Here is a 13,450-nt window from a genome sequence, read left to right on the forward strand (position 1 = left end):
AGTCGGGACCAGGCTTGCCAAGCGTCTTGCAGGAATTCCTCATGCAGACGGTTATGAAGGGAAAACCCTGTGCTGGGTATCAAGGGGAGGGAGTTAGTCGCTTCCTCAGAGAGTTTCCTCTGAAGAAGCACGGGCCAGGGCCTGTATGATTAGAGAGGATGGAAAGACGTGGTCATGGTGTCCTCGTCAGTGACAGAGCCCCTGCTTGGAGAAGGTGGGTGGGAGATGGCTCCTTTCCAAAAACCCTGCAGCTGCCAGCTGAGGGTGCAGGTGAACTGGCTTGTCCAGGAGAGAAGGGGCCGAGGGGTTGGGATTAGTACCGGTCCAAGCCCAGCTCAGGCATGTGTACGCTTTTATCAGAGTTCTGAAGCCGCAGCTGTAGTGTCCCGGTCTCAAGGTGTCCCATGGTGGTGTTCCCTCGCTCCCTTGCCTCTTGGGCAATCCCCATACCCAGCAAGCAGAGGACGAAGCGGAGACCGGGATGAGGAGTTTGTAGGTCCCAAGGAGAGCTGATGGGTGGGAATCACTACAGAGCGAGGTGACAAGGCCCGTGTGTGGCGAGGAATGTCCTTGTTGGATGGGAGACTGACCGCCTCTGCCCTGCTCTCCATAGGCATTGCCTCCAATACCTCTGGCATCTCTGGCTTCTCTGTATGTCGTAGTCTGGGGCTGTTCTCTTGGGCATTGTCTGCATGCAGAGAGATCACGTTCTGTAATTGTCGGCCTGCCTTATTCTTTTATTTTGATGTTTTGCCTCTGCCTGTCTGAACTGCCAGGACTTCCTTTCCTGAACCCTTCCCTGGACCTCTGAGTAACAGCCTAAAAAGACAGTCACAAGGGAAAACAGCTATAAGTCAGACAGCTCCCTTTGTTTGGTGCCCAAGGAAACAAGTGCTGCTCAGCCCTCTTCTTCCCTTAACCACTGCATGCAAAATCATAACTCATGCGTTTTCCATCCACTCTCCCCATAACGTCCTCCCCCTTACTCACTGTTGCCCAAGTCATGAAGGAAGGTGGCTGCTGTGGGAGAGAAATACTGTGAGGAGGGTGGTTAAAGCAGGAGAGGGTGGCAGATGGCCCAGGACAATAAAATGCAAGACCAGTGACGGGTGGGTGGGTGAGAGTGCCAGCCATGCACAGGAGCCTGGGTTGGGTGGTGCGTCAGGATGCATGCTGCAAGCGTCAGGCTAGGCAGGTAGCAATGGAGTCGTCACAGGTTGCTCTAAGCCCATGTTCCTGCAGGGACAAGTGCTTTGTGTTTTCTCTTGGCTCACCTCCAAATTGGGCCTGTTTAGGAACCTAAAGACAAATCGTGGATGTTAAATTTCCCCTGGCCGTTAGCCTGTGCGGGCCAGAGGAACGTGTGGTGGAAGGTGGCCCTCCTCTTGCTGTGGCTGTTTGAGCTCTCCATGTCGTGGGGCGGGAGGGGCAGTCTCCCCAGCAGACAATCTGTGCTGGCAGGCTTGGCTCACAGCGGAGATGGGGGTGGTCACCCATCGCTTTTGCACCCCATAGTAAGGCTCATGCATCTAGGGGCAAGCACCTTCTGGGGTGCGAGTGAGAATGAATCTGTTCCTCCAGCTCTGAGAGGATAGAAGCGTAACGCTGAGATTTCAGAGCCATGAAGGACCCAATGGAAAATAATTTGGAGAAGTTGTTACAGTGTTTTTGAATGCTTTTTGTCTGGCTGTTGGTAAAAGATGCTTGTAGGAAAAAATGGTCTTTGCATACTCACATCCGCTCTCGCCGCTTAGCCAGGCATCCCTTCCATCAGCCTGAAAACGTAGTCTTTCAGCATCACCCGGGCTTCTCTGGAGATGGCCCTAACAGCAGAAGGAGAAAGACACGTAGCTCAGGAGCAGAACCTGCACAGAACAAACACCTTTCTTCTGTGCAGAGGATTCCTGACAGCAGGCTGAGGACCGAAAGGCAGATACGTCTTAAATGCCAAGTCATTCAGTAGGAAGCCAGCAGGACTAGAAAACCTGGGCAGCTGCTCTCAGTGTATCCCAGAAGTGAAACCACCACTCTTAACGGTTCAGCTGTGATGGGCCTTTTTCTCCCCACCTCAGCCTCCGCTATCCATCCTTCTTGCTTTCCCTAATCCCCACGCGCTGTGCACCTCCCTCACATTGGATGAGGGAAGAAGCAGAGGTTCTGCATATCGGCACTGGGTGATTTATCCAAGGTGGAAGCTCTGGTTATCGGGAAAGGTTCAGTAAAGAAACCTGGTCCCCGAGCCGAGATCTCTTTGGAACTTGTATTTTTAGTGAACAGTAGTGAAAACGGTGTGTCTTGTAGCTGGGAAGAGCAGCCAGGGCTCACCGTCCCAGTCCACTTCCTCCAGGGTTCGGACAGAGGGAGCAGAGCATCTGGATACTTGTTTTACTGCTTTCCCAGATGGCTTCTTGTGTTTCTGCCCCAGTCAAGCCTCGGGAGGGAGACAGCCCGGCTCCCAGCACTCGGGGGCTGCGCCCCACTGTCACCCACAGCCTTTGGGCCATGGGACTTCCCAGCATGTGGCTACTTGCCTTTGCTGGTCTACCAGCCCGGGCTGGTGGTGTCAACCATCCACCAGCATCTGCCGACCTTGCCGACCATCCCCCTGGATGGCGGGTCTGTCTGGGCCTCGGGCCGGGCGCGCAGAGGTGCTGTTGCATGCAGCTGAGCGGAGGGAAGCCTGGGGTGGTTGGGGATGTTCCTGGGGTACCAGGTGTGGGACTAACTTGCCTTGTCCTTTGTGCCTCAGGTGCTGCTGCTTCTTTAAGAGGAAACGGAAGAAGACGGCTCAGCGTCACAAGTGACCAGTGCCTCCTGGGCCTTGCAGGAACCACCGCGCCTGCAGCTCCTGCCCTGTCTCACTGGAAGGGGCTTCTCTTTAGAGGGGAGGAGGAGGCATAGAAGGAAGAGAGAAAGAAAAAAAAAAGTGACATTTTAAACCAAAAAGAGAAGAAAACGTTCCAAAACAAACCACTCTGGGGTGGATCTGCTGAACAGTCTCCCTCGTTCACTCCAAGCCTGAAGCTCCTTTTCGGACCAGGACTGTGGCTGGCTCAGGTCTTGGTCGCCCCGGGAGGGGGGCTGGCTGGCTGACCCTCCTTCCCATTGTTTACGGCGAAGGCATCATTCACGCAAACCTGAGGACTGTGCTTAGTTCCTGCTCACTTTCGTCCCCTCCCTCCCCTGCGCTCTCTGCTCCTCCGTCCTCCTCCCTCCTTAATTAAGCGAAGAAATAACTTAGGCTGAGTTGGCTGTCGAGAGGGCAGGAGGATGAGGTGCGGGCAGGAGAGTTGTGTGGGAGAAGGGCCTGACTGCTGCCGCAGTAAGAGACAGGTTCCCTTTTCGGCTCCTGGGGAACAGTTACACTGTAACATGCAAGCTGTGAGAAATTTGCAATCTACTGTTCCAGTTAGGTTTTTTTTCCAGCTCCCTTGACACCTCCCTCCTCTGACAGTAACAGAGCAATGTGGATTGTTTTAAAGAAGCTGACGTCGTTGCACTTTTTATTATTTTTAGCATTTACAGATGCACATTGTATCTGTGGATCTGTGTGGCCACGCGGCGCCAGCGCAGACAGACATTCAGCTGGGAAGACAGTGGGGTGCAAAGAATGCCCTTGAGTGGGGATGTCGACGACATCCGCACAACCTTTGTGCCAGTCTGGCGTTCCCGACGCCCGCCTTGGGCCGCGCGCTGAGGAAAGCATACTTGAATTTTCAATCACCCTTTCTAGCTGCCGGTGAATGTCCCTACCATGGTTTCCTACACCGTGCCTGACTCAGCCGGCCGGGAGACGCAGGGCTGTAGCCGGCCTTGGCAGGAGGGAGCAGCACCAGCTTTGCTGAGCTGGAGGAGTTTGCGCTGGCTTAAGAGGTAGATCTGGATTGAGGTAACTGGGAGGCAGCTGTTTCCCAAAGCGTAGTTGTTTCTCGGTGTGGGCAACCGGGCAGCCTTCTCAAATCCCTCTGGTAGGGTTGTTGTGAATGTTAGCAGGAGCAAAGCTTCCCCGGCAGGGGAGAGGATACTTCACTGCCTTAACACTGATTTCATCTCCAGATGGTCAGATAGGTTTGACTGGAATAGCCTTCATGTCCTCTGCAAGCGTGAGCCTGGAGCTGTGCTGGGTCTGGGGCACGTGGGACGCCATCCCGCCCCGCAGGAGAAGCCACGTTCTCACACGCCGCTTTTGAGCCAAACGAATAGCTAGCAAAGGGCTTGGGGCACTTTGCATATGTGTAAAAAAAAAAAAAATCTTGCATCCTGCTGCAGCATTTCCAAACTCTGAGGAGGCCAGGGCTGCCTGGGGGTCACCACAGACATGTCAGAGCTCTGGGAGAACTCGAGCAGCTTTTGGGAGGTTGTGAATTGGTTCCTTGTACTTTGTCTTTTCACGATGACACCTGACCAGGCTGGGACTGTTCACTTGAGGGACTTTTCTTGTTATAAACTCGGGCCTGGCTCACCCCAAAAATCAATGAGAACATGAAGGGAGGAAAGGGAGAGACTAGATCTCATTATCTTTGATTTTTGTAATGATGATCTGCATAGCTTGGAGTTTGTGGAGCGGCACTCACGGGAGGTTCGGTTCCCCTGGCTTGGCAGAAGCAGGCTTAGGGGGCAGGACATCATCCTGGGAAGGGAGCTTCTGGGCTGCTCTTTGTGCTTTAGCAGGCAGACACTGGTGTGGTCCCAGGGCAGAAAAACCTCGCTCCCTTGCCAGATCCCCAGAGGGCATCTCCACCATTCTCTGCTGCGTTCTTTCCATGCCTTATCCCAACAAGCACGGCTTGGAGGCACAAAGCTCTTTGCTCGCGCGTCCACCAGGAAACACGTGTACCCCGCTTCTGCAAAGCGCTTTCCTCGAGCCGTACCATGGGCCGGGGCAGGAAGGGGACAGCTTACCTCCTGCAGGCGCATGCTGGGGCGCTTTGCCCTCTCATCCCCTCCTGCCAGAGGGAAGACGGGGACCGTGGCTGCGTTCCACCCTTCTCTTTCCGAGCTCCTCCGCTGCCAGTGGCTCCCGGAAGCCCAGCATCTCTGGCATAGGCGTTCCTCTCTCTGCTGTAGGAAACCATGGTTTGGCATCTTGGGAGGCGGGGAAAGGGGCACAGGCGCTCCCCAGGGAGCAGTCCTGCCCGCTGCAGACAGAGCCGGGCCCTGAGACACTTCTGTTGCTGCCCTCCCAAGCCCCACTAAGTGCCTGTCACCAGAACTTGATTCCTTCTGCATCTCCTGCCGTGTTTGGTCATTCCTCGCTGCCTCCGGTCAAGGAGCAGCTTGTAGTTGCAGCATATGTAAGTGTTTGCAGGGTGAGGGAGGGCGGGGGAGAAAGGGGCCATCTCAACAGTTTTTGTTCTTAAATGTTTTTTGTTTTGTTTTGTTTTGTTTTTTTAAAGTGAATGTATTTGATTGTTTAGAAACTTTCCTGACCTTGTTTTTAAGTGGGTCGGTTTGAAAGCGATTTCACGGTGACCCACTACCGCTTCTCTCTGGAGATACGATGTTCTTTTAATCCTACGATGATGTGTTTGTAGGGGAGGACTGTCCCCCCACGGCATGCTGGTAATGCTCACTTGTACCAAGCCCTCTTGCACTATAATCGTACGTTGGACTCTTCAAAAGGGCAAAGATGTGGGGTGGCTTTTTTTAAAACAAAAAGAAAGGAAAATAAAGCAGGTTAACAGCAAGTCCTGTGCTTGAGGAGACCGCTGTCCCCAGGGAGCTCGGAGGTGACTCGGAGACACAAGCCAGACTGAGCCAGCCATGCTGTGGTAGGAAGCAGGGCATTAAGCCGACCTGGGCAAACTCTCCTCTCGCCCCAGAAGTCATTAGCAGCTGGGAGACCCCAAGGGCATGAGGGGAGGGCTCTTGGATCCTCGTGGCGGGGAGCACCCGGAGCTGTGCGGGCCTCCCTGGTGTAGCTCTCCCACGGTGTGGCCCACCAACGTTGCGATGCAGTCTTCTGAGGTATCAAGTGAGATGATTATTATTTTTTTCCAATAAAACATTGCACTGCTGCATTGTTCTCCATCAATAGACTTATTTATTACCTCCTCCTGACAACATGGCTTGTATTTTCTTTTCCTTTGCTTCTGTTGGGCTCTCTTGGTAGCCCTCCTCTCCTGTGAGAAGCTCTGAGCCCTCCTTTGAGAGGACAGTGCACGGTGTGGGATCTTATGGGACCTTCGCAACACCTTGTGCTTTGTAGCCATGGACAGTTCAGCCCCACAGAACTTGGCCAAGGCATGGTGGCACCGATTCCTCTTCTCCCTGTGCCTGCACATTCCTGCTTCAAGCCATCCTGGGTAGCAGAATGGCTAAACCATTGATTACTTGGAACACAAAGACATGAACCACCCCAAAATGTGCTGTTGTGTGGTCCCCGTGTTTCTGGAATAGCGTCTACAGCTGCTGCTGTAGGCGTCAAGCAAGCCTTCCGCAAGTGGAAGGGCACTGCATACACCAGCCTGCTGGCCAGGGCACACTGAGGAGCTGCAGCTCCAGCCAAGGTAACCACCAGCCAAATCCCTAAGCACACGCTGTGCTGGCAGCCCTGCCTGCAGAGAAGGGTGGCAACGACGCAGGCCCAACCATTGCTGCCTGGAGTGCCGCCTTCCTCTGCGCCTCTGTCCGCTTACTGGGATCTTGCGTGGAAAGGACAGGCACTGTGCTGCTTCTGTGGAATCAACCACAGCAAATAGCTGCTGCTTATTTATTCTCAGTACAGAGAAAAGCATAAAAGGAGATACCACCTACCAGCCAAACATAGCATCTTTAAAAGCAGCTTTCAGTGTATCAAGAGGGAGAGCACCTGCAGCTCAACTCCCACTCTTAGAAACTGCTTCATGCTGGGATCTTTGTTGGGATGCTTTTTCTCCTTCCATTTCCCAGCCTTAAATGTGATATTTTTACTGTGATCTTTCATTTCCCATTCCCAAAAATTAGTCTTGGGACACTTGTGCTCTGAGAAGGAAGCCAAACCTCAGCCTTTCTTTCCTGCGCCCTTAGAAACATACAAACAATTCCTTTAAAGGTTTGTAAGCTAGGCAATTGACACTGACTAAAATCTATTTGAGTAGACATTAAGAAAAAAAAAAAAAACATAATTCTCAGGTATTGAACGAACTCCAGTATTTGTGAATGCTAAGTTAGACACCGGCACCTGGAACACCGCAAACACTTCTGTGTGCTTTCAGCGTGGCTCCATCTGGTATTTGAGAGACACGTGGGCCTCTCCGATGAAGACCGTTCCTCCTCTCTCGCTCCTTTCTGTGGCTTTGTCACGCAGCCTCGCCGGCTCCTTTCTTCCCTAGGGAAGAGGAGAGGGGGGCAGTCCCTGCAGCCCCCCTCTCCCGGCCGCACCACACACAAAGGCTCCATCTTTGCGGGGCGGGCGGGGGGGAATTGCACCAAGGGCATCCGCCGCCGCCGCGCGCCCCTTCCCGCCGCCGCCGGCACGCGCCCCCTCAGCGCCCCAACGGCCGCCGCGCGCCCCTTCCCGCCACCGCCGGCGCGCGCCCCTTCAGCGCCCCAACGGCCACCGCGCGCCCCCTCAGCACCCCAGCGGCAGCCGCGCGCACCTCCCTCCCCATAAGCCGCCGCCCGCGCCCATTGGCCAGCGCCACACTCAAGGCCCCGCCCACAGTGTCCAGCTCCTTACTCCCCGGACTCCTCTTCCGCAGCCGCCAATCAGCGCGCCGCCCCCTCCCGATTGGCCGCGCCGCGGCTGCCGAGCGAGGGGCAACGTGGCAGCCGCACGGCGGCTCAAGCCGGCACCGCCCCCGCCCGGCCGGAAGGTGCCTCTCCCCCCCCCCCCCCCCACGGGCGTTGGTCGCGCCCGGGCAGCCGGAGCGGGCGGGCGGGGAGTGGGGCGCGGCGCGTACCACTGCGCGGCGGGGGGCAGGGGGGAGCGGCGGGCGGGGCCGGATGCAGGCGGCGCGGCGGGCGCTGTGGCTGGGCTGCGAGCGGCGGAGGATGAAGGTGCTGGTGGCAGCGGCGGCGCTGGGCGCCGCTCTCCTGCTCCTCCTGCCCGCGGCCTCGCGGGCCGACGAGCGCAAGAAGGGGCCCAAGGTCACCGCCAAGGTCGGGAGGGGGCCCGGCTGGGGCGGGTTGGGGGGGTCTGGAGTGAGCGGGGCCTGGCTGGTGGCGGGGGAGGCGAGGGGTGAGGGGATGCCTGGGTGAGGTTGTGGGGGTGTGCAGCTGGGAGTGTGGGAAAGGCCCAGCCCTGAGAGGTTAGGCCCGGCCCAGTGAGAATAGGCTTGGCTGGACTTGGTGAGTCAGGCTTGGGCGAGCTGGGTTGTCCCGGCAAGGTGAAGCTCGCTCCGCTAGTGTCCCCACCCCCTAACCTACCTCTTCTTACCCCGTTCCCCAAGGTGTTCTTCGACCTGCGGATCGGAGAGGAGGATGTGGGCCGTGTCGTCATTGGGCTCTTTGGGAAGACGGTGCCCAAGACGGTGGAGAACTTTGTGGCGTTGGCCACTGGAGAGGTGAGGGGCCAGCGGCTGCCTAGCTAGGCCTCACCCGGCCCCCTGGGCGCCTCCTGCTTGGTGCCCTTGACGGAGCGAGCTCCAGGCCATCCCTTTGCCTCACTCCGTTTTCTCCCTCCCCACCCCCAGAAAGGATTCGGCTTCAAGAGCAGCAAGTTCCACCGTGTGATCAAGGACTTCATGATCCAGGGAGGAGACTTCACCCGTGGAGATGGCACTGGAGGTAATTTATCCCACACCAGAGATCCAGGTGCTGGCTTGATACAAGACAGGAACCACGCTCCCAGTCCCCTGCCTGGCTACCCCTGGGGACCAGTGTGGAGCTGGAGCAGGGTGCCACAGTGGGGACGAGTGGGTGCACAGCTCATAGAGACCCAGCGCCAAAGCAGAGCTTGGTGCTGGGGAGGGATGAGCACCGTGAGGCTTGGCTGGCTGGTCCCTAAATGTTGCCCGTGTGGCTGTGGCCTCTACCCTGGGAGGACCTGGAGCTTGTCACTGAGAAAACTCCTCTGCAGCAGCTGGTGCCTCTGCTGGGTGTCCTGGCTGCCAGGACACATTGAGTCCAGTAGCAGCAGAGTTCAAACCTTCCACCAGCACTTAGCAAACATGAGTAGAGTTGATGATAGCAGCATTTGGGCTTGTAAGCTCTTATTTGACCTGGTCGTTGTCACACCACAGCCTACAGCTGTATGGGGTCCAGTCTGCTCTCGCACAGCCTCCTGCTTGGATCCCCTGGGGGCATGATCCCTCCTGCCCCACTCCTGGGGTGCTTTTAGCTCCCTCTGGTAGCTCACGGTTCCCTGCAGTCCTGCGGTGTTGGTAGTTCGTCCCCCATCTCGGTGTGGTCATTCACCCCAGCCAGCTGGTGGAGAGAGCTGCCATCCTCACCCCTACCTCTACCCAAGAGAGCAACACAACCTTTTTTTCCCCTGCCTTAGGAAAAAGTATCTACGGGGACCGCTTCCCCGATGAGAACTTCAAGCTGAAGCACTACGGCCCTGGCTGGGTGAGCATGGCCAATGCTGGCAAGGACACCAACGGCTCCCAGTTCTTCATCACCACGGTGAAGACGCCGTGGCTGGATGGCAAGCACGTGGTGTTCGGCAAAGTGCTGGAGGGCATGGTAAGGGAGCGAGCAATTCCCAGAGGGAGAGCAGGAGCAGGCAGGTGCTGTCCAGGGAAGCTGACTGGGGGCAAAACACTGGAGGACGGGCTGGGAGGTGCCTTCTGGGATGGGGACTGTGCTGAGCTGGCTCTGCCCGTGTCCAGCGTTGCCCCGCTCTCACGCTTCTGCTTTCCCTAGGATGTGGTGAGGAAGGTGGAGAACACAAAGACAGACAGCCGGGACAAGCCCCTGAAGGATGTCGTCATTGCCGACTGTGGCACCATTGAGGTGGAGAAGCCGTTTGCTATCGCCAAAGAGTAATCCACCCTCCCGGCGCCGCGACACGGCGCGGGGCCCTGTGCTCCGCAAGGGACCCTCCCGCCAAGGGCTGTGGGGCTGGGGCTGCCCTGCTCCCCCTGCCGTGCATTTCCCCACTGTCCTGGGGCCGGCGAGCAGCAGCAGAGCTGCTATGCCCCACGCCCACTGCTCGGCCTCCCCTTCACCCTGCCGCCTTCCAGCCGGCCACGAGCAGGACGGGGCGTGGGCTCCTCTTCCCATCACTTTTGTAAGAAGCACATGCACCAATAAATGTGACCAATGTGTTTTTTAAAGAGTTGCCTCTCTTCTCTTGGAGGGGCGCAGATCACTGGGCGTCCCTCAACCCTCCAGCCCCCTTCTTTCAGGTTTTGTTAAGCCGAGAGCAGCGCCCTGCTTGGCCCTGGATTTGCCTTGCAGAATTACGGAGCACAGCGATCTTTTGCCAGTTGAGCCCAAGGCATTTATTGCACGGAAGCCCGGCCCCTGAGGGATTTTCCAGCACGGTTCAGGGTCTGAAGGCTCCTGCTGCAGCCCTGAAACACGTGCAGAAGGCAGAGCTCCTGCTCTCCCAGTGAAGGCAGTTTGGGGGTGGTGGGTGAGCACCATACTCCTTGGCCTCTCCCACCCGGTTTTCCCGCCCCGTCCCAGCAGGGAGGAGGTATTTTTACCACGGGGATCCATCCCGCTGCCCGGCCACTCGCCACTGCGGCGCCGGGTGCTGGCTGGGTGTTCAGGAGCCCAGCGGGCTGGGGGCTGGAGGTGCTGCCTGGTGGGGAGTGCGGCTCAGGGGGAGGTAGAGACCCTGCAGCACCCCGCTGAGGACGGTGTTGGGGAGCAGGTCTGTGAGGAAAAAGGGGAGCTGGAGCAGCTTTGTTTCCCTGCCAGGCCCGTTGAAGGGAAAATGCATTTTGGGGGGGTGGAGTCCAAAAGAGCATTTTCCCTTGGAGGCTTGGGGGACAGGCACGCGCGGTCCCGCTCCTTACCGGTGCCCAGTGGGCATGCGTAGGGGTCGGTGCAGAAGCCGATGACGGGCCGCTGGGAGGGGAGACAGCCAGCGCTGCCATTGGAGAGGGGACATCAGCGCCCGGCAAAGGGTCCCCTTTCACTCAGGGTGACCCAGCCACAGGCCAGCCCCCTGCCTGGCCCCATTGTCCCCAGCTCCCCATGTCTCAGGGTGCTTAACATGGGTGATAAACCAGGATAAACCATCCACCCCTCGTCTACTCACAGGGGGCTGCTGGCTTTGGGGTCCTGCTGGCAGCGTCGCACCTTCAGGAAGTCCAGCACGTCCTGGGGCAGCTCCTCGTTATGGTACAGGACACCCTGCCACGTTCCAGGGCTGGGTCAGCAACCCCCAAAGAAACCAAACCAAACGGGGGGGGGGGGGAACAAAACACAACACACACCCACCCAAAAGCTGCCACCATCCAGCACCTTACCTGGATGTAAAGTTCCAGGCCCTGCCGGCGCTGCTCCAGCACCTTGGGCATCCAGTTGGGGACATGGCGGGGCGGGAAGTCCGGGACCTTGCAGGTCTTCTTGATCTGGGATAGCGTGTGGAGACGGCCATGGGAGCACGGGCCATGGAGGAGGCTGGGCCTCGTTGGTCCGTCCCCAGATGAGCGCAAGGCCACGGTGGTCCCGCCCCCTGTCCCGGCCGTCCGGGGCTCTCACCCGCTTGTGCAGCGCCTGGAACTCGCTGTAGCGCTTCGCCACCGTGTGCCGCCGGCCATTGCACAGCACCTCCACCCTGAATACCTGCGCCACGGGTCAACCAGATGAGGGCACCCTGCAGCAGAGGGCACTTGGCCGAGGGCTTGGGGAGGCAGAAACCTCCCTGCCTTCGAGGGTAGAGGGTCCTCGGGTAGGGCTCTCCACTTGGGATCCCCCCTGCCAGGGCCACCTGGTCAGGGACCTCCACCTCTCACCTACTGCCACAGAGGACCCCAGGGACAGGGACCGCGCCTCCATCCCCTCCAAGGAGAGATGGTCCCCTCCAGCAGGAACCCATGGGGAGCGGGCACTTAGGGACTCCACTCCCTGGGGTACATGGGGGCACCCTCAGGCAGGGACCCTGGGGACAGGAAGGGACACCCAGCCTCCTGAGAAGAGTGGGCAGGTAGGGATCGTCATGCCCAAGGACATATGGGGGACACCCATCGGGACACCCCCTCCCCCCCCCCCGGGGTTGTAGGGGAGCAGGCTGAGCCCTGCAACCCCTGGGGGAGGTGGGGCACTCTGGGGATGACAAGGATACCACCCCCCCCCACGCCCCCCCCCCGAAATCCCCCTGGAGACAGAGGGGAGCCCCGAGGCCAGGAACACCCCTTCCCGCTCCTTTCAAGCTGTATATACTTGCTATGTCCCCCAAGCATGCGGGGACAGCCGGGGCGAGGGGCACCTACGGACATCCCACCCCCGGGGAAGATCGAGAAACACTCAAACACTCATCCCCCCAGACGGGAGTACCGGGGACAGACAGACACCACCTCCCCCCCACCCACCCTCACCCCCTTCTACTCCCTGGGGGCCAGAGGGGAGCCTCGGACAGGGACCCCCTCCCTTTCAAGGGCAGAGGGTGCCCCTGGCAGGTGGGGACCCCCCGGAAGCAAAGACCTCCACCCCCTCGGGGCAGGCAGGAATCCCCAACCCACCGGGACCCCAGGCCAGGGAGACACCACCACCACCCCCCCACCCCCCCCCCCCGTGCAGATAGCGTCCCCCGCGGGAACGTGGAGACCCCCGATCCCCAGGGCAGGTGGAGGCATCCCGGGGCAGACAGGGACGCCCTACCCAGGGGGGCCAGAGGGGATCCCCGAACCACAGGACCCCCCCCCGCCCGCCCTCCCCTTTTCCAAGGTAGAGGGGCTGTGCCCACCAGCGGCCGGGACCCCCGGGGACAGGCGGGGACCTCCAACCCCCGGGGCACGGCGAGACACCCCCCCCACCCCTCCTCCCCGGGCAGGTGGAGACCCCCTGGTGACCCCCAAACATCCGGCGCCCCCCCCATCCATAGCCCCGGGTTGCCCTCACCGTGTGCGCTTTGTCGGGGCTGCGCGCCGCCGCCTGCGGCCCCGCCGCCGGGATGGAGACGGCGATCATGGCCCGGGGCAGCGGGGGGGATCCGCGACTCCCAAACCTCCCCCGGGCTGCGGGGAAGGGCTCCGGCTGCGGTGTCAGCCCCGTGGCGGGGCGGATACGGCCCCCGGCGGGGGTGGGCACCCCACAGCCCGCCCCCAGGGAAGGGTCCCACAGCTCCGAACCCAGCAGCCTTGGAGGGCGATTTAGAGGCTGGAGCTACCGCAGGGAGCCGGCTCGACAGGGACAAGGGGAAAGGAAAGTGGGAAGTCAGCAGAAGGGGCCTTTTGCTTTTTTTAAGGTGCGGGGGGGGGGTCGGTTTTGCTGACATCCATGGCTGGGGGCGAGGGGGAGGCTGAAGGAGCAAGGGGGAAAGGGGCATGACAGCCCCAAAAGGCTCCACGCTGGCTACTCGGAGGCCAGCCCCCCCCCAAACCACAACAAGTGGGGCCACTACGCAGCC

The 13,450-nt window shown here is 59.2% G+C and overlaps 3 protein-coding genes across 4 annotated transcripts in view; 2 read left to right on the forward strand and 1 right to left on the reverse strand.

The window, feature by feature from the left end:
* The window catches only part of CSNK1G1 (casein kinase 1 gamma 1), a 113,059-nt gene extending 107,029 nt beyond the window's left edge, over positions 1-6,030 (forward strand). For both annotated transcript variants that reach the window (XM_086757707.1, XM_086757708.1), the window contains one exon: positions 2,750-6,030. In XM_086757707.1, the coding sequence (XP_086613833.1) occupies positions 2,750-2,804 (55 nt within the window). In that variant the 3' untranslated portion in view covers positions 2,805-6,030. The remainder of the gene's footprint in view (positions 1-2,749) is intronic.
* Positions 6,031-7,911: 1,881 nt separating this feature from the next.
* On the forward strand, positions 7,912-10,202 carry PPIB (peptidylprolyl isomerase B). Its single transcript, XM_086757711.1, has 5 exons — positions 7,912-8,082; positions 8,373-8,486; positions 8,616-8,709; positions 9,425-9,609; positions 9,790-10,202. The coding sequence occupies exons 1-5, from the start codon at positions 7,927-7,929 to the stop codon at positions 9,910-9,912; spliced, it is 672 nt and encodes a 223-aa protein (XP_086613837.1). The 5' UTR covers positions 7,912-7,926; the 3' UTR covers positions 9,913-10,202.
* A 142-nt stretch (positions 10,203-10,344) lies between these two features.
* On the reverse strand, positions 10,345-13,193 carry SNX22 (sorting nexin 22). Its single transcript, XM_086757712.1, has 6 exons — positions 12,943-13,193; positions 11,584-11,667; positions 11,349-11,453; positions 11,138-11,232; positions 10,893-10,966; positions 10,345-10,749 (listed from the first exon to the last, which is right to left on the reverse strand). The coding sequence occupies exons 1-6, from the start codon at positions 13,009-13,011 to the stop codon at positions 10,640-10,642; spliced, it is 537 nt and encodes a 178-aa protein (XP_086613838.1). The 5' UTR covers positions 13,012-13,193; the 3' UTR covers positions 10,345-10,639.
* Between the last annotated feature and the right edge of the window lie 257 nt (positions 13,194-13,450).

This window comes from Chlamydotis macqueenii, chromosome 12, assembly GCF_036417535.1.
Source record: "Chlamydotis macqueenii isolate bChlMac1 chromosome 12, bChlMac1.mat, whole genome shotgun sequence".
In the NCBI taxonomy this organism is placed as follows: Eukaryota; Metazoa; Chordata; class Aves; order Otidiformes; family Otididae; genus Chlamydotis; species Chlamydotis macqueenii.